This window comes from Brassica napus, unplaced genomic scaffold, assembly GCF_020379485.1.
Source record: "Brassica napus cultivar Da-Ae unplaced genomic scaffold, Da-Ae ScsIHWf_208;HRSCAF=366, whole genome shotgun sequence".
Lineage (NCBI taxonomy): Eukaryota > Viridiplantae > Streptophyta > Magnoliopsida > Brassicales > Brassicaceae > Brassica > Brassica napus.
In genome coordinates this window covers 1-19,961 of record NW_026015503.1, presented here as the reverse complement: position 1 = coordinate 19,961, position 19,961 = coordinate 1, and the positions used below count along the sequence as shown (strand labels likewise).

At 36.7% G+C, this 19,961-nt stretch overlaps 1 protein-coding gene across 1 annotated transcript; it reads left to right on the top strand.

The window, feature by feature from the left end:
- Nucleotides 1–1,973: 1,973 nt before the first annotated feature.
- Nucleotides 1,974–3,406, top strand: LOC106378806 (WUSCHEL-related homeobox 4-like). The gene is made up of 3 exons (XM_013818876.3): nucleotides 1,974–2,345; nucleotides 2,582–2,896; nucleotides 2,984–3,406. Exons 1-3 carry the CDS (start codon nucleotides 2,100–2,102, stop codon nucleotides 3,176–3,178), a joined length of 756 nt encoding a protein of 251 aa, XP_013674330.2. The 5' UTR covers nucleotides 1,974–2,099; the 3' UTR covers nucleotides 3,179–3,406.
- Nucleotides 3,407–19,961: the final 16,555 nt, after the last annotated feature.

The window sequence follows — 19,961 nt, the reverse complement described above, 5'->3', positions numbered from 1 at the left end:
GGCGAAAGTTCGCTTGTTGGACACGGTCTCCAACTGGAAGGGTGACTGGATCGTGAAGGGGTATGAGCGTGGCAAACCCGCTGAGCTCACCACGGATGTCTGGGATGGCCTCATCCGATATTGGCGTCTTCCTGATTCCATTAGAATCGCCCAGTCTTGCTCTAACTCCCGTAACACAGTCGATGAGCACGGGAACGGGCCGATGCTTCACACTACGGGCCAAAAACCCCACGCTGGTGTCCGTTTGGAAATGGTAATTAAAAATTTAATTATATTAAATTTTTAGTATATTTTATATATATATTCTAATTAACAACTTTCTTAAATGTTTTTTTAGGCCAAAGAGACGGGAGAATTCCCGTCTCTTATGCAACTTTACGAGAGGACCCACAAGAACAAGGCGGGCCGATTTATAGATGGCAAGTCCGAACAAATCTACAACGATTTGGCTGCTCGGGTTGAAGAACGCCAGACCCAGCTGACCCAACAGTCCACCGATGGATTACCCGTCACCTTATCCACACCTGAAGTGGATAAGCTTTACGAGGAGGTAAATTTTCTAAAATTTTAATTTTTTTAAATATTCATTTAATTTAACTTTAAATTTTTACTAACAAAATTTATTTTTTGTTTTTAAGGTTGTCCCTAAAAAAAAGGGACGGACGTTGGGGATTGGTTCCGTCAACGATGTTCCGAGAGCGACATCGTCTTATGTTCAGCGACGGGATGATGAAGTCTCTCAGCTGCGTAGGGAGTCCGAAGAGCTGCGTAGAGAGTCTACTGAGCTGCGTAGAGATTCTACTCAGCTGCGATCTCGTATGGGTGGACTCGAGGGCTTCTTGGACGTTGTAGCGGCCACAAATCCGGAATGGGCGACTTTGTTGAGGACCATGCGACAACAAAATCCTATCCCAGGCCAGTCACCGACCGACGACTCACATGCCGAGGCGGATGTTCAGGCGAGGAGTGATGAATTCTACGAGGCGATTAATTAACGACCACCCAAGTTCTTTTTAATTTCGGTTCTTGTATTATGAATTCAAAACTTATTTATAATAAAATATTTTGGTTTTGATTTTTTTAGAATTTTAATTTCATTAATAATTTAAATAATTTAAATTATATTTATAATTATAATTTTTTATATTTCTATAAAATAATGAAACGAAGTAAATTCGTAGCTAATTTTGCGGCTTCTTTACGTGGAAGCTTAACGTGGTTTTTACGAGGAAACGTTTGGAAATCTATCAAGGTTTTTACGTTTTCTTTACGTGGAAAGTTTTCAAGGTATTTACGTCAATTTTACGAGTATTTATTTACGTGTGTCTTACGAGGAAAGATTTTCGTGGTAATTACGAGGAATGTTAGCGACGTCCTTACGAGGAATCTTTACGTGGTCTTTACGAGGAAATTAGCGACGTCCTTACGAGGAATCTTTACGTGGTCTTTACGACGAAATATCCTCCTTCGCTTTTACGACGAAATTATTTCCTCGCTAACTTACGACGATTTAGCGAGGATATATGCGTTACGACAAACATATAACGACGAAACGGGTTTCCTCGCTAATTCGTCGTAACACTGCTTTTACGACGAATTAGCGAGGAAAACTGCCCTCGTAAAACTTGTGTTTTCTTGTAGTGGCCGACATAAACATAAGCGTACGCATGTATTATGAGTATATATAGACCATCACACGTATGCATTTCATATTCACAAAATAATAAAAAATAATATTTACAATAATGAAATTCGCTTTCTCAGCCAATAAAAACAGAGATTTCAATATCTTTCATTAGTTTAAAATTTTATATGCGCCTAATTGCTATTACTTCGAAATATTTATATTTGGAATAAAGAACAGATATTTGAGATGATAAAAGTCAACTATATCTCATCATTTGGTCTTTTGTTTCCCGACGCCCAACTTTTTTTAAAAAAAATATCATCTGTTCATTTTTCATTCTTTTTCCCAACTGGATATCACCAATTACCATCATTCATAACACATTAGCATTTCGAGAATCCTTCTATATATACATCAGTCAAGTCATCCAACGAGAGCGACGACACCACATTTGTTAAATAAATATAAAGAAATGAAGGTTCATGAGTTTTCCAATGGGTTTTCGTCTTGGGAGCAGCAACAAGAGTCGCCATCATCCTTTAGCTGCAAACGCTTCCGTCCTCTGGCCCCTAAGCTCTCCGGCAGCCCTTCCTCCCCTCCTTCTTCTTCCTCGGGCGTCACTTCCGCTACTTTCGATCTCAAGAGCTTCATTAAACCCGATCAAGCCGCTCCAACAAAATCTCACTACTCTCTTGAACACAAACGAGACTTTTCTCAAGTCAGTCCCCTTATTTTACATTCAAATTTGATATTTTCACTTGAAATATTTTGTTTTAGTATGAGTTATGCAAAATAGACATTTTCCTTTTCACAAAAAGGGGCATATATACCGAAAACATTAACAATCTGTAATGACTGAACTGCATCATGCCGTCTTATATTATATTATATTATATTATATTATATTTTACTATATCCTATTTTTTCCTTCAACAAACAAATATGGCATATTAGGTGGAGATGCACCCGGGAGGGACAAGGTGGAACCCAACTCAAGAACAGATAAAAATACTTGAGATCTTGTACAAAGGTGGAATGCGGACTCCTAACGCGCAACAGATCGAGCACATAACTTCTCAACTCGGTAAATACGGAAAAATCGAAGGGAAGAATGTGTTCTACTGGTTTCAGAACCACAAAGCGCGGGAGAGACAGAAGCAGAAGAGGAACAACCTCAGCTTAAGTTGCCAAGGCAGCCTCAGTACTACTAGTGTCTCTAATGCAAGTGTAACAATGAAGACAAGAACATCGTCTTCACCTGACTTCAAGGTATGTTTTAACAAGGACTAGTTTATATAGTTTTGTAATGGAGTTTAATTAAATACAAGTAATTGTTTTTGTTTATTGTTTGTGTAGAGAGAACCAATGGTGATGAAGGAGTTACTTGAAGAGAATGAGTACAAGAGGACATGTAGGAGCTGGGGATTTGAGAACTTGAAGATAGAGAGCAGAAGAAACATAAATAGTAGTATAAATGCTACAATAGCAACTACTTTTAATATTGACAATGTAACTCTTGAGCTTTTTCCTTTGCACCCTGAAGGAAGGTGAAGAAGATGAGGCAGAAAATGTGGAATTCTTATGTAGATCTGGTTTGGGTTCAGTCGAAGTAGTTGGTATCTTGATATTCAAAATAATAATTCTGGATGATAAATAAGTTTCTAAGATTATAGAATCTACTTAAGAGTTCCCTTATAATTTGCGAGCCTGATGTATCCTGTGTAGTTTCTTTTGCAATGTATTCTTAGTTATGAATTCTTAGTTAAGCTTATCTCTTTAGTTTCGTTTTTGTTCTCAGTAAGTTACGAAGAATTTTATTTCTCTCTAAATTTTTCTCTCTCTAAATCCTCTCAAAACAAAAAACAAAACTCAGATCTACTTTGTTTTGGTGGCCGGTGGGCTCTCTACCGCCGCTGGTCACCCCCCCCCCCCCTTTCGATTTCGCTCACCACCTCCTCCCCTCACCCAACCCTCTTACCCACTCTGATATACTTGTTTCTCTTGATCTCCACCGGCTCTCTTCGGGTTCACCGGCGGTTCTAAACAGGTAACGTTGGTGTCTTCGTCACCTCTGGAGCAGCAATGAGGAGCTAGTTTCGTTTGTTAGCTGAAGGGTCCCCTAAGGTTTCTTTCTACAGTGGTGCGGTTCAGTGATAGAGGATAAAGCTCCTCTATGATCGATCTAGTGTTCAAGAAACACCAAATCTCAGCTCAAGAGTAATAGATCTGTGAAGAAGTAAGATCTAAATCCTCTATGAACCAAGTACGAACTGTTTATTAGAATTCCAAATGGATAAGAGGTTTTACAACTCAATTTCTGAATGAATCCAAAAGAAGCTACACTAGCTCAATTTATACTTTGTTTCTAACCGAATCATAACTGCTCCACTCCAAGGACGACACGTGTCCCTCATGAGTCTTTTGTAACAACTCTCAACGGCTACTCTTCCTCCTGTCATCTTCTCACACGTGTCACAAGCTTTCCTGTAATCAAATCCTTCCCTCCGAAACAACCTTGTCCACAAGGTTAAGTTGAAACTGTTGAAAACGCTTCTGAAAATCATAAAGAAACTCCCATGTTGCATTTTCTGCAGTGTCATCAACCCATTTCACTAAAATCATAGTCGCAGCTCTGCCTTGGCGTTTCACCATCTTACGATCCAAGCAAGCTTCAGGAACCTTTACCTCTGTCTCTTGAAGAATAGTAGGGAGCTGAGTAGAGGTCGTTGCTTCTCCTACCAACTTCTTGAGTTGAGATACATGGAATACATGATGGATCCTTGAGTACTCCGGTAACGCTAGCTTATAAGCGACTTTCCCATGTTTGTCTAGCACTTTATAAGGTCCAAAGATGTGACACCCCCGATCGTAGTTGACCGGAAATGACACGGTTGATGTTCCTCGATGGTCGATCCGAGGTTCTCAGAATACTTCTGATCGCCTTAGACCAACAACCAAAGAACACCAACGCTCCTATCAGATATCAGTCTAGGCTTTTCAACCCGAAAAAGCAATACCCGATAGTTAGTTCATCTGGACAAGGACTAATATAATATGGAACCCGTACTTTAAACAAGCATTCTTTATATATCATTCAAAAGCATCTTACAAAATTTGTTATAAATTAACCTCGAGATTTTCGGTCAATAAATCTTATAAATAAGAAATATCAAAACGCCTTTGCAAGGATAATAAAACTACCGCTGGCTAATGATGTTCCTTCCCGTCCTAGAGTAAGGTCTCCCGCCTATTGGTTACATGCATCACAAATGAGTCATGAGTAACTAGTTTACTCAGTGAGCCTAGTCCCGCACCCCAACAAATATTAATAATATCTCAAGCAATCAACTCCATTTGTATGCAGTGGAAATATATTCCACAACTAATAAAAATACATATATAAGCCTTATCATTCCATCGATGTCAATCTTATCTTAAACATCACCTCCACGACACCCGCCATTCACTCATACTTATAATATAGACTAAACCCGGAAAACTACCAAGGCTAACCGAGCCTAGCAGGGAAATAAATATAAGCACCATATCCATTAGATATTCCAAGATTGAACATCTAACGCTGCATGCAGTTACACGGCCTTCAGGGTGCGACCCCATCATCGTGTCTTCGTAACCTTGTTCCGTATCGCAGGAACAATTCACGGTAATGCGGGAACTTTTGGGAGAGTGAGTAAATATTTAATACTATACATATGATCTATACTTATATATTTAATACTATACATATGTATTAGTACTTGAGAATAAGTACTAAGGTTTAGAATAAACCTCTATAATTATTCATAAATATTTATTAGTGTTTACACTAAGTAAACACCTCGCCAGTTCAATATTAATCAAGAGACAAAGCCTATCAATCATCAAAAATTTTAATCATGAAACACTAATTATAACTCTTTAATCATCTATCTAGACTCACCTTTGAGTCTAAGAGATTGGCTAAGGAAGACTAGACTCGAGCTCAAGCTAATCACACTCCACTTCTTCTTCACTTCCAGATTCAGAATAAAGACAAGGCATGATCGGGCTGACCATTCCAATCTCCTCGGGTAACTGAACAAAAGAAAGTTGTTGGAACTTAAGGTTCATCATTCCGGTTCAAGAAGAAACTCATCTCAGCTCATAACGTTTCAGTTTAGTTCCGCTAACATCAGTTTGGTACAAGACAAGTTCAGCTCTGGTCCTAAAAATTCAGTTAAACTCAGACTATATCACTACATGACAAGTTCAGACCATAGACAGCTCCACTCAGATCAGTTGAGGACAAGATCAAATCAGTTCGGTTTAATTCTGACAATTCACATAAGTTCAGCTACTGGTTCTATGATACAATTTCAATCATACACCAACCAAGAGTGAACCATATATGAATTTAGACAACTGTTCCTGATAGGTTTATCAAGACACAGCACTTGGTTATCATCAAACATAACTGAAACAGGAGACTGAAGCTTAACAAAAACTGATCTCATTAAACCCATAAGCTCTTACCGATTCAAATCAACAATCTTCTGAATTCAGATGGTACACAAGTTATCGTTGAAGCCACTCCTAACCTGATCAGTGCCATATCAAGCCAAGGTCGGATTCATTCAGACAAAGCCTCAAGCGTTTTTCCAAACCAACAGAACTTCTCACTGAAAACTGATCAAAATACATCTTACCGATCAAAACCAAAGGCTGAAGAACATGGGTGATTCTGAACTTCAGGACACCAAATATTCAGCTCTTAACCACACCAATACTCACTGATTAAAGTCAGAAGAGGGTGAGAAAGGGTCGTCCAAGCTCACTTCTCTTCTCTTATTGTTTTCTGAATTTTTCATGTATTTTCCTCACAGATTTTTCTCTCTTTCTTTCTCTCTTTCTCTCTGAATTTTTCTTTCTTGTTTCTGAGATGAATGAGCTCGACCAGGAAGAGGACAAGGTAATAAATGACAGGGGAAACAGCAGGAGAAGAGTCAGCAAGAAAGGACAAAAGTTTCAGATCAGTATGAGACATGTGGTGAGCTAAATCACACTTTCCTTCCCATGAAGTAATGTCATTTCCTTTCCATGAAGAAACTTCAAGAAGGTGTGAAACTCGCATGACTTTAATGTAGCAAGCAAGCTGGAAGGTGCAAGTCACATGTTCAGGTCAGGAAGGAAGCAAGCAGCCAGGCAGCACATGACATGCACATGACTCGCAAGCAGCTGAAAGTATTTAAGACCAGTTTTCGATAAAATGTTTCCCGTCCATCGGTTCTCGTCCAGCTTAGATAAAACTCGACCATAATAATTAACACTTGGTCTGAACTATTAAGAGTAGGTACTTTGGTCTCGAGACAGTCCCATCAAGAATAATTCACCGGGTCGATTTTTATTTTTAATTCTGATCGAACCAACTCCAAACTGGTCGAGAGGGATTTTTCTCGACCAAAATTATATATCCTTGTGAGGGTTATTACAAAAGAACTTTGGTGAAATTTTCTGCGAACCTCTAATCACCACTGACTGTTGCCTATAAGGCTGCAACTTCACGAATACCCTATCTCCCACTTCAAAGCTTCGCTCACTTCTATGCTTATCAGCTTCTTGTTTCATTCGATGTTAAGCTCGCAACAGATGAAACTTAAGAAGTAAAAATCATCTTCTGTCTATCCTCCAAGCACTTAGCCACAACCTGTACTTTAGTTTCTCCGGGTAAGTAAGGTAAATGAACCGCTGGTGGCTGACCATACACAGTCTCATACGGAGTAGACTGCGTTGCTGAATGGAAATTGGTATTATACCAATACTCTGCTAACGGTAGCCACTTGCTCCACATGTGAGGCTTATCGCTTGTCATACACCTCAAGTATGTTTCCAAACATCTGTTGAACCTCGGTTTGACCATCACTCTGAGGATGATACGCCGTTGACATGTTCAGAGAACATCCCTGTAACGCAAATAATTCTTGCCAGAACTCACTGAGAAACACCGCATCCCTGTCACTCACAATCGATCTCGGAAACCCATGCAGTTTGTAGACGTGATCCAAGAACATCTGAGCTACTGACATAGCTGTGTAAGGATGTTTCAACGCCATAAAGTGAGCTGCTTTACGTAGGCGGTTTACGACAACAAAGATGACTCTTTTCCCAAATGATGTAGGCAACCCATCAATGAAATCCATTGAAATGTCAATCCAAACCGCCTCCGGTATAGGTAGAGGTTGCAATAATCCTGGTGAAGCAGCATTATCATACTTGCATTGCTAACAAACCAAACAACTCCGCAAATAAGATTGTATGTCCTTTATTAAACCTTTCCAGTAGAATAAACTTCGCACTCGTTGCACTATGACATCTCTTCCCGAGTGACCACCTTGTCCTGAGCAATGAAGCCAGTCCAATATTGAGTTTCGTAATGTCACACTTTGAGGAATCGCAATCTTATTCTTTCTTCTGAGAATTTCCTGAGACAATGAAAAATGCTTCTTAACCTGAGGATTTTGTTTCAAGTTCTCAATAAACTGCTTAACTGCTGCATCTTCTTCATAACAGTCTTTAATTTGCTTCATCAAATCACACTCCAAGACTGTCATTGCCATATGTAGTATCTCTGATCCTTCAACCCTTGATAGTGCATCTGCTGCTACATTATCTTTTCCTTGTTTGTATTGTATCTCATAGTTAAATTCAAGCAACTTAGGTAACCATTGTTGCTGAATTGGCGTGTTAAGCCTCTGTTCCAAGAGTTATTTAAGGCTCCGCTGATCAGTTCTAATGACAAAATGATTTGTCAAAAGATAATGACACCACTTATGTACTACATATACAACTGCCAATAGCTCCTTTTCATAGATGGACATATGTAATTGTTTCCCTTTCAATTGGCGACTGATATAAGCTAAAGGGTGTCCTCCTTGCATCAGTACCGCGCCTATACCATTACCACAAGCATCTGTCTCCACAACGAATGGTTTATCAAATTGTGGTAATGCTAGAACAGGAGCGTTGCAGAGACTTGTCTTCAATTCATCCAAAGCCAACTGTACTTCCTCATTCCAACAAAAACCCTCCTTCTTAGTGAGAGCTGTCAAGGGTCGAGCTTTTATCCCAAAACGCTCCACATAACGTCGGTAATAACCAGCTAATCCCAGGAACCCTCTCAACATTTTTAGATTTTTTGGTACTGGCCACTCACTCACAGCTTTGACCTTCCTTGGATCTGTTGAAACCCCACTAGCTTGGATGAAGTGTCCCAAATATTCCACTCTGTCTGTGCCAAACTCACATTTGCTTCTCTTGGCAAACATTTTATTCAATCTCATCGTCTGAAATACTTCTTCCAAATGCTTCACATGCTCTTCTTCTGATGAACTGTATATCAGTATGTCATCAAAGAATATCAAAACAAACTTTCTGAGATACTCTCTGAAAACATGATTCATCAACCCTTGGAATGTAGCCGGTGCATTGGTTAAGCCAAAAGGCATTACCAAATACTCATAATGGCCTGTGTGAGTTCTAAAAGCCGTTTTCTGCATGTCATCTGGCTCCATTCTCACCTGATGATAGCCTGCCCTCAAGTCAATATTTGAGTATATCATTGATCCTCCCAATTCATCCATCAAGTCTTCAATGAGTGGAATCGGAAACCGATCCTTGATAGTCATGTTATTCAACTTTCTGTAATCCACACATAGCCTCCAAGTGTTGTCTTTCTTTTTCACCAAAACCACAGGAGATGCATACGGGCTAGCACTAGGTTGAATTGTCCCCGCCTTCAACAACTTTCGTACCATCTTGTCAATCTCATTCTTCTGATGAACTGCATACCTATAAGGCCGTTGATTCACCGGGTCAGATCCATCCTTTAGGACAATCTTGTGATTATGATTGTCTCTAAATGGTGGTAGTGTATTTGGTTCCTCGAATATATCCCCATATTTGAGAACCAGTTGCTGTATCTTGTCTGATACCAAAGCTGAACTCCCCTCCGAATGCATCAGTCTGAGTTGGAATGGTTCAACAGTGCTCTCTTCATAAGCGTAGATCATACGCAGTTGCATATCAGATTCTCTTGAACTCTCCATATTTCTCGCTTTAATCTCTCTTACTGACCCTGCAGTTATACCATTTAGTATCACCTTCTTTTGATCCCACTTAAACTACATTGTCAGCTTCTGAAAGTCCCATGTGATTGGCCCCAGCATTGCCAACCATTGAACTCCTAAGACAATGTCATGACCTCCCAAAGGAATCACCATAAAGTCTGTTGTGAAGTTATGACCTTGGAAGTTCCATTGAAACTTCTCTACTTTGCCGCAAACGTTGATCTTAGTACCATCTGCCACTGATACTCTAGCTCTTCCTGCTTCTTGCAACTTGCATCCCAACAAATTCGCAATCTTCACATCAATGAAATTGTGTGTAGATCCGGAATCAATCAGTACATATATGGTCTTCTTCCCATGAGTTCCCTTCACCTTCATAGTTGTATAGTCTGTGATTCCTGCAATCGCATTGACTGATATCTGAGCTAATTCACTCTCCTCCTCTTCCATTACTTCTACCATCTCCTCATTCAACTCTTAATTTGTGCCATCCAAAGAGTAGAACTGTGGTTTCTTATGCTATTGTGCATGTGCAAACGAATATTTCTCATCACAATAATAGCACAATCCTTTAGCCCTTCTCTCATTCATCTCTGTCTGTGAGAGAAACAACACCAATCTTCCATTATTCTCCTTTGGCTTTTGCACTTCTTCCTTTTTCTCCGGCATTGGCTTCTTCAGATGATTATAGTTTGAATGTTGCTTCACAAATCCCCCATTGCTTCTCACTTCGCTTTGTGGGTGTGCTTTCTCGTATAGTCTTCCTAGCACAAAACACTGACGTGTTGATTGTGGAGTAAACATCCTTACATGCATCTGAGTGTCCAGACGAATGCCTGCAAGGTAAGCACTCAACAAATACTCTTCGGGTAACTTCAAACGTGTTCTGATTAGCTCAAACTTCGCATTGTACTCAATAATGCTCGTTGTTTCCTTCAGATCTTTTAATCCCGCCATCAGATCATCCAAAATCTCCTCAAAACGTTCTTGAGTCTGATCTTATACTCACGCCAGCTACTCAACACTACTGCATCTATATCTTCTTGTACCAACGCCAGATGCCAAGTAGCCGCTTCATCGACAAAATGTATTGATGCAATCCCAACTTTTTTCTCCTCCGGTGTCATATCAATCACAAAGAATTGTTCTGCTTTTTCCAACCATTCTTTGAATTTACTTCCATCAAATTTCGGAAAATCAATCTTCGTCATCTTTGTCATACCAGAGTGATTCGACTGATGATATTGATGATTCGATCTATTTGGTTCCGTATGATTCTTCGATCGGCGATGATTTTCTCCCATCTCAAACGTCTGACTCGTTGATGGATGCTGCGTCTGATTCATTAACTTCTCAAGAGTAAGCATGATCTGACGCGATTCTTCTTTCCTTTTCTCGTTCATATCTCTCATCTCTCTCTCGATCGCGTCGAATCTGTTCGCAATCACCCCATCCAGCTCCTTCGAACCCGCTCCTTTCAATAAAGCTTGACATCTCGTCTCCGCCATCGTTTCCGATCACCGCAGCTTCTGTTTCCGAGGAAAGAAGTCTATGATACCACAGATAGAGGATAAAGCTCCTCTATGATCGATCTAGTGTTCAATAAATACCAAACCGCAGCTCAAGAGTAATAGATCTGTGAAGAAGAAAGATCTAAATCCTCTATGAACCAAGTAAGAACTGTTTATTAGAATTCCAAATGGATAAGAGGTTTTACAACTCAATTTCTGAATGAATCCAAAAGAAGCTACACTAGCTCAATTTATACTCTGTTTCTAACCGAATTATAGCTGCTCCACTCCAAGGACGCCACGTGTCCCTCACGAGTCCGTTTGTAACAACTCTCAGCGGCTACTCTTCCTCCTCTCATCTTCTCATACGTGTCACAAGCTTTCTCTGTATCATTCAGATCTAGATCTAGGTCAGATCTACGATTGCTGAGCTTTGACTACGGTGACGAGGAGCATCGCTGCCTCCTATCTCACTCTAGTTTGAGCCTTGCTCCCGCTTTCCTGTGTTTGCTCTCCTTTGAGTTGTTGTCAGAGCTTCTCATCTTCAGCTGAAGTAAACAGGTGTTTGGAGGTTGTCGCCGAGGACCTCTGTTCCTGGTCTAGTTGTCAGCTTACCTCAGCGAGCTTCAAGGTGTGTCTCGTGTCTTCATTTTGTAATTTGATTCGCCTAGGGTCTTGAGGACTAGCCCGTTCTGGTGTGTATGTTTCGATGTCTTCAGTCACCAATTTGTCGCTGCCTTGTTCTGTGGAGTATCGTGATTCCTGTTCTTCAAGCCTCCGGAAAGAAGCTGGGGTCGATGTACTCTGCCTCTTGGAATCTTGCTTTAACATATCTTCTACGTGATGGAGCAGGAGTAGAAAGTGTAAACCTCCGCCTGCATTGCAAGAGTCTATTTGTGTTTCAATGAATGTTTTTGCTCTTGTCCTTTTGGATCTACATGTACCTCCTTCTTAAGCTTCTGGAGTTTGGTCAGTTTTGGAGTCAACTTCACCTTGCGATGGCCAGGTCCGGGAGCCCTAACCGCCTCCGCCTATCTGTGTTGTGATGCCTCCTTCTGGATTGTGTCTATACTGACCTCTCAAATGGCATCTTGGCTTTTTGCGGTTTCGACAGCGTCTAAACTTTGCCAACCGGGTGGCCGATAGCTGATATATGTGTCTTTTATTAGCCTTAAATTGTTCACCATGAATAAGTTTAAGCCTAACCTTGTGTTTAAGAATTTTTTTATATTTTCTTTGGAGGATTCTTAGATAGCTCATTGCTAAGTCTTAGCAGATTTAGATTCAAGTCTTTCTTGTATCTCAATGCCATTTCTATGAAATAAATTTACATTTTGTCGAAAAAAAGGTTCATTTGTGATTAATATACAATTTAATTTCCTTTAAAATATTCTAAAAACACTGTTCTGACGACTAAAGAACAATAGTATATTCTAATTATAAAAAATTAAATTCTTATAACAACAACAGGTCGTCAGTTCCATATAACATATATGATATATGCAAACTTATATGTTAAGTTGTAAGACTTTTTGTTTTGATAATTTTGTACATTTATAAAATGATAATAATGTAGCAGTAATTTTGTTTACAAAGTTTGTATTTTCCGATCTTAATTTTTGAATGTGTTAAATAGGCATCAACGTACATGCTGTGGTTCGTATTTGATTAGTTGTTTGTCTAGTGCTTTATTGACTCTCGCGATTGGTATTTTGTAATCTGGTGGAAGCAAAAAGAGTGAGAAAGAGAGAGTTTGCTTTTTAGGTTAAAAGTTAAAATAGCATTATATGAGACACACTCGCTGAAGTCCATGCATTTGCTTTCTCGCTAGATTGAATGCCAATGCTAGCTAGCTGTATACATATACATATTTATATAGCTATTATATATTTCCCACTTATACAGACAATAATTTTCTTTTACACTTCTGTCATTCGGAAGGTTACACGTAATAGAAAAAGCCTATACCTATATAGAGCTCCTAAGAAATCTAATATGTAGATTTATTGTGTAGTCTACATCGTAAATTTTTCTAATAAATGAAATTTAAAATTGTATAAAAATAATTGTTGTGAAATTTTTAATTAATCAATATAATGGTTAATATGAAGTAAATAAATTAAAAAATTATACAATTGAACAATTTTAAAAAATATATATATTAATTTGGTAGTCATGTGTTAGACAATGTTCATGGTTTAGCAAAAAGGTTATAACATGTTAAGTCTTTTATGGTTAGATTTCTTAGGTTTAGATTTTAGATTGAGATTTTTGTTTTATTGAGTTAAATTTACATATTAATGTTTAGTAGTTTATATTTTGTATATTATGATATTTGATAAAATAATTGAGACTTTTTTTTATCATCAAGCAAATATTTAGAATTTAAGATTTGTGGTTTAGGGTATAGTAGACGTACAATAAAGTGTACTTCATTGTATACTTTTTTTAATATACTTTAATGGTGTTTCCGGAATAATTATTACTTTATGAATAATAATATGAAATTATATATTATAACTATTAAAAATAAATTAATTTTGTAAATAATATATTAAAATTAAAACAATAAATAAAATAGAAAATACCGTTGTAGACTTATAAAGAAGTATACTCATCGGTAGCAATTTAATCCAACCGGATTTAACTAAGTTAATTTTAACTAAACCAACTTAAACTCAATAACTTTAACCTAATGTGATATCATATATTAAAACTGTTAGAAGAGTAAAAAATGAAAAAAATAAATTTATATATTAATTTTTCTATTACAATAAAGAACAAAAACAATTTTATTGTAGACTAATTTGTAACTCAACAAAAACAGAAACAATTTGAGGTTAAAAAATCAAAATAATTTTGATTAATTTATTTTTTGTATGAATAAATTTAAATTATAATATTCAACAGTTTAAGATAATATATTAAATTATTAAAATAATAAAGAATACACAACAATAATTACTTTATCATACTAGACTTCCAAAAAAGTATATACAGAGTTTCAAAAGAAGTTTAAAGTGTCGTAAATTTTAACCTAGTTACAATTTGTTTTCTCCTTAGATAAATAAATTTACACAATCTCTCTTTAAAATGGTTGCAAAAGTTTCTAAAACTCTATCACTTATCTTTAAAACTCTCCCTTATCTCTAAAAGTCTTTCATTGTTAATATTTTCTCATGTCTTTCTCACAATATTTTCTTATTTTTGTAGGTAATATCATTCATGGTTTTCATCTTCCCCTCTAAAAATGTAAGTTATAGATCTATAGATTTTAAATATGTATTTTTTTGCTTATATTCAAATAAAGTTATACATTCAAACTCTATGTATTTACTTTGGTACTATTTTATCTTATAAATTTTATTTTTGAATTTTTTCAGATTTAAAAATAATTTTCACATTTCTAAATGTACAGATCTTTCAGATCTAATAATTAGCTGATAGAGTAGACATGTAATTTTAAGCAGACTTCATTGGAAGTTTACAAAAATATACTTAAATCTTTTTGTTCTATATTTTTTTAAATATTTTATCTTAATTTTCATGTATTTTATTCCATGATTTTTATCTGCTCCTCCCAAAAATATAATATTTACATCTATATATATTAAATGTGTGTATCTTACTCTATTAAAAGGGAAATATCTGAGCCTATCCACCTCAGCCAATTAAATCATCTAATGAAATATGATTTTTTTGCCATGTCACTATTTATTGAATCCAATAAAACACTTCATTTTCATTGTTCTTATTGAACTCTCTGAAATTGCCGTTATCCTGCATTTAAGAACCTTTTTTTTTAAACTTAATTCCCTTCGTTGATCCTTGCAAGATGAGAGACGATGACGTTTCAACTTCCGTTGTTTTCTCTTTATAGCTATTTTGCCGAATTTTAGCCAAAGGTATCACTATAATTTGGAATCCTGCTAAATTTTAGAAGTAATATTTAGTTTACAAAACGAAATAAAATAACCATACACTACATTCTCATCTTATTGTGTTAATCATGTTATTCTTTTTTGGTTTCATATGATGGAAACCTATTTTACAACACATAATCCATGATATATTTGAGAAACTAAAAATAAAAGCTTAAGCTTTTTTCAAAATAAAAAATAAAAATAGAAAACTCTGTACTACAAAATATATGCAGAACATAGTAAAAACATTTGGTTTAAATGTATCAGACAAGAATATATTCTAAATTTACACTATTAAAAGGGGAATATAAGCTTCATTGAACCTATCCACCTCAGCAAATTAAATTAGCCAATGAAATATGATTTTTCGCCATGTCACTATTTATTGAATCCAATAAAACATTTCATTTTCATTGTTCTTATTGAAGTCTCTGAAATTGCCTTTATCCTACATTTAAGAAACTCCATTTTTAAAACTTAGTTCCCTTCGTTGATCCTTGCAAGATGAGAGACGATGACGTTTCAACTTCCGTTGTTTCTCTCTTTATAACTCTTTCGCTGAATCTTAGCCAAAGGTATCACTTCTTATAATTTGGAATCCTGCTAATTTTAGATGTAATATTTAGTTTACAAAAGGAAATAAAATAACCATACACTACATTCTCATCTTTATTGTGTTAATCATGTTATTCTTTTTTGGTCTCGTATGATGGAAACCTATTTTACAACACATAAATCCATGATACATTTGAGAAACTAAAAATAAAAACTTAAGCCTTTTTCAAAAATAAAAAATAAAAATAGAAAACTCTGTACTACAAAATATATGCAAAGCATAGTAAAAAACATTTGGTTTAAATGTGTCAGACAAGAATATATTCTAAATTTACACTAAATACAATCTAGAATGCAAAAATATACATACAAAATGACAATTTTTACCAAATTATACCATATCATTCGCGTGTAAATGCCCACGTAGTATATTGAATAATATGTTCAAATAATAGAAAATTTTCAGATCACAATGATCCAAATAACAGACCACTATTTTAAAGGAATAGATAAATATGCAAAGTTATAAATTTTAAAATTACAAGTAACACGTAAAATTGTAGGACAAAATAATTGAGTTCAATAAATAAAATTACATAAAGTAAACGAATTTTAAAAATAAATGCAAAAAACAATACAAAATATAAACCGCGCGTAGCGCGGTTAAAGAATCTAGTTTTATTAATATTTAAATAAAGTTACATATTCAAACACTATGTTTTTAATTTATTAATATTTTGTATCATAAATTATATTTTAAAGCTTTTATATTTAAGTTTATTTCATGTTTTAATGTATATATTTTGAGATTAAAAAAATATCTAATAGAATAGACTTCAAATGACGTCAACTTAAAAAATAGAGCTAGTATACGTCACTTGAAGTATATGATATATCATAGATTTTACCTACTTTAGAACATGATATATATATATATGTGTGTGTGTGTGTGTGTTTTTTGAGTCTTTTATATGCATTTGGAGTCTTTTCAGAGCTTTTACAGGTTTAGGTACTCATTTGAGAAAAATGATGATTCTGGGGTATTTTGGAACCTTTTTGAGAGTTATGCTGAAATAACTAAAGCGGATCAATTATTGAAGATAAACATCGATCAACAAATCGCTTCCAGCATCGACGGATCACTATCGATGTCGATCGAAGGCGAACCATCCGCGAGAATCAACATTTAAGGAAATCACAAGTTTTACCCAAAACTCCAAGTTATTACATCTTAAGTCTCTTGCCGTATTTTAGACTATTTATTAGGGTTTTGTATCATTTGAGAGACAGACCTTCTTGAAAATTCTTCCACCATTGTCACACACTTGAAGAGGAGGCACACTTGATACCTTAGAGAGCTTAGAATAGGAGAGAGAGATCTGAACTTCATTACAGAGAAGATCTTGAACTCCCTTGTTTCTTTACTCTGTCTTGTTTACTTTTCATACTCATTTCATTTAAGTATTATTCAGACCATCATGACCATGTTCTATCAATATGTCTGAGTAGTCTTATTGTTAGATTATAATTCTTCAAAGGGTGATCAATGTATTGTTAATATGAACTGTTGTTAGGATGTTTTAAATAGTTCATCATCTAGTTGCTCTTATGCTAAGTCTAGGATTAATCCTAAACTTAGATCTGAGGTTTAATTGGCGCAAGCGGAATGTTGGTTAATTGCCTGAAACTAAGCTAGTATGATCTAATTAGCTAGATACACACTGAAGTTGGTCTAGGAGATTAGAGAACTTATCTAACCTGTTTGCAAAGCGTGCTAGAAGGTTGATTTTAGATATAGAGATCGACGGGCAAAAGGTGTATCGATCGACATTCATATAGAATCGTCAATCGGTACTTTCTAGAGATCAACAAGCGACAGCTGAGATCTTAGATCTAGACATTAGATAACGATAGGCCATTGATTTTACCCACTTTTAGCCATGGTTTATAAGTGTTTAATAATAGTTAATATATTCTAGAGTCTATTTAGTTTATTTATAGGTCCAAGAGTGTTTTGGAAGAAATTGATCATTTTGGAGCATTTTGGAGATAATGTAGAAAGCATCCGACTGACCGTCGAGCAAGACTTGCGGTCGACATTTAGAAGAAATAATCGATCGATGCACACCCTGTGACATCGATCAACAGCGAAGTGCGCAGAAGCTTGCCAACATGTTAGAGGCAAAGAACCGTTTTTGTCCAAACCGACTTAGAGCCTAAGACTTCACCAATTTACAAGATTACCCTGACGTGTTTTAACTAATATTTATAGCTTGCCAACATGTTAGAGGCAAAGGGTGCTTTCTTTCTTTTTTTCTTTTTTTCACAGCAAAGGTTTTCTGGATTTTAGTAGAGTTGGAGAGAAGATCCAAAGAGATTTGTGTTGAAACTCAATTATTATCTATCTATTTATCTATGCAGTTTTTCTTACCTTATCATTTTTGTTAAATTTCTTAGCTATGTCTGAGTAGTCTATTGTTAGATTTAGGGTATAAATAGGTTATGATGGATTAGCCCGAACTATAGATTGCTAGTTGTGATATTCATCATTAGGATTGTCATTAATGTTGTTTCTAGTTTAGCTTGCTAGAACTTGACCTAGAGTTGTAGACTCAAGTTATCACTTGCATCTCACCCTGAATCCGTCCTAATAGCTATCATTGCTAGAGTAAGGTGAAAGCTGATCTAGGAAGCCTAGTGAGGATTATTCAACCCGTGCGTAAAGCTTGACTAACGCTCGTTGATCGATATTCCTATAGAATAATGATCGACGTGCGAAAGGTGTGTCAATCGATATTCCTCTAAAATCATCGATCGACACTTCATCTGGTCAATAGACAAACCTAGAAAGCGAACGCCGATCAGTTTGTTATTAAGAGCTTGAACTCTATAATATCATGCATACAACTATTAAGTATCTATAGGATTATAATCCTGATACTTGAATATAAACCCTGAGTCTAGCTATTTCATCTAAAAACACCAATCAAATCAACGTAGCAACTACCTTGCTCACAATGCTTTTTTACATTTAATATAATCAACCTAGCATAATCACTCTGATTAGATTTATTAGATTCCCTAGCTCCTTGTGGATTGATTTCTAAGTACTACGATAAAACCTCTTATTTGATAATTAATTCCTCCTTAGGGTAATTTGAGTGAGATCCAATTGGCACCGCTGCCGGGGAGCTTTGATCGCCTATAGATTTAGTCTGATTAGTTCTTTACACACACTTTCTGCCATAATTTTTTTTCTTGTTTTTCAGGTGCATGCCTAGCAGTACAAGAAGCAAATACGGAAACTCAACTGCTATTCTCATCAGATCCTGCAAGCTTGGAACGTTCAATCCATAAAGAAAGACGCTCCTCATCAATTAAATAAACGCTAGTTCGTCGATCAACACTCGCCAACCACACGTTGATCCAGACACCGATTCTAACCGACACCTCACCGACACTCACTCACCACCGTCGACCGAAACTACTCTTTCGTCAACGATATCTTCCATTTGACATCATCGATACTTCATCCCGAACATCGACGATACTGATTTCGATACATGGTTTGCTTATTTGGTTCTTGTGCTAGATGAGAATGGAGACCTGCATGACCAAGAGGGTCATCTGCAAATGCAGCAGGTCAGAAAAATGCTTAGGGGACTGCAATCCTTGAGCCCGATACTGATTCTACAGGAACGATCAACCTGTAGATGAGGCTGCTCGACCCAGAACGTTGGCTGATTACAACAACCGCTGGATCAGTTCTATGCCAACAGATCAGCTATTCGCCCTCCAGCTATCCAGATAGGCGATTTTGAGTTGAAGCCGCAGTACTACACACTCGTGGACAGACACCCTACTGTGGGTTATTTCACGAGCATCCTGTGGACCATCTGGAGAGGTTCGAGGAACTTATATCTGCTATCAAAGTCAATGGAGTCCCTGAGGACTACCTATTCTGCAAGCTCTTCAAATACTCACTACTGGAGAGGCTTGGTATTGGCTTAAGCAGTTACCACCAGGATCTCTTACATCCTGGGGCGACATCTTGATGAGGCACGTGCTGAAGACTTGAGGAGCAAGATTGCGACATTCACTCAAGAGCCTACATAGTCATTCAGAAGCTCTTCAGTAAATTCAAGTCTTACCTAGTCAATGAATTACATATTCTCAGTACTTTCTTCAGAGGCATCGCAGTGCAGTATCAGATGGCTGTTGATGCTTCCCGCGAAGGGATTTA

Bases quoted from the DNA above. Each gene is read 5' to 3' on its own strand.
- LOC106378806 (XM_013818876.3), top strand. From the start codon at position 2,100: ATGAAGGTTCATGAGTTTTCCAATGGGTTTTCGTCTTGGGAGCAGCAA. The intron at 2,346-2,581 runs GTCAGTCCCCTT...ATGGCATATTAG, and splicing joins ACAAACGAGACTTTTCTCAA to GTGGAGATGCACCCGGGAGG. The intron at 2,897-2,983 runs GTATGTTTTAAC...TTGTTTGTGTAG, and splicing joins CGTCTTCACCTGACTTCAAG to AGAGAACCAATGGTGATGAA.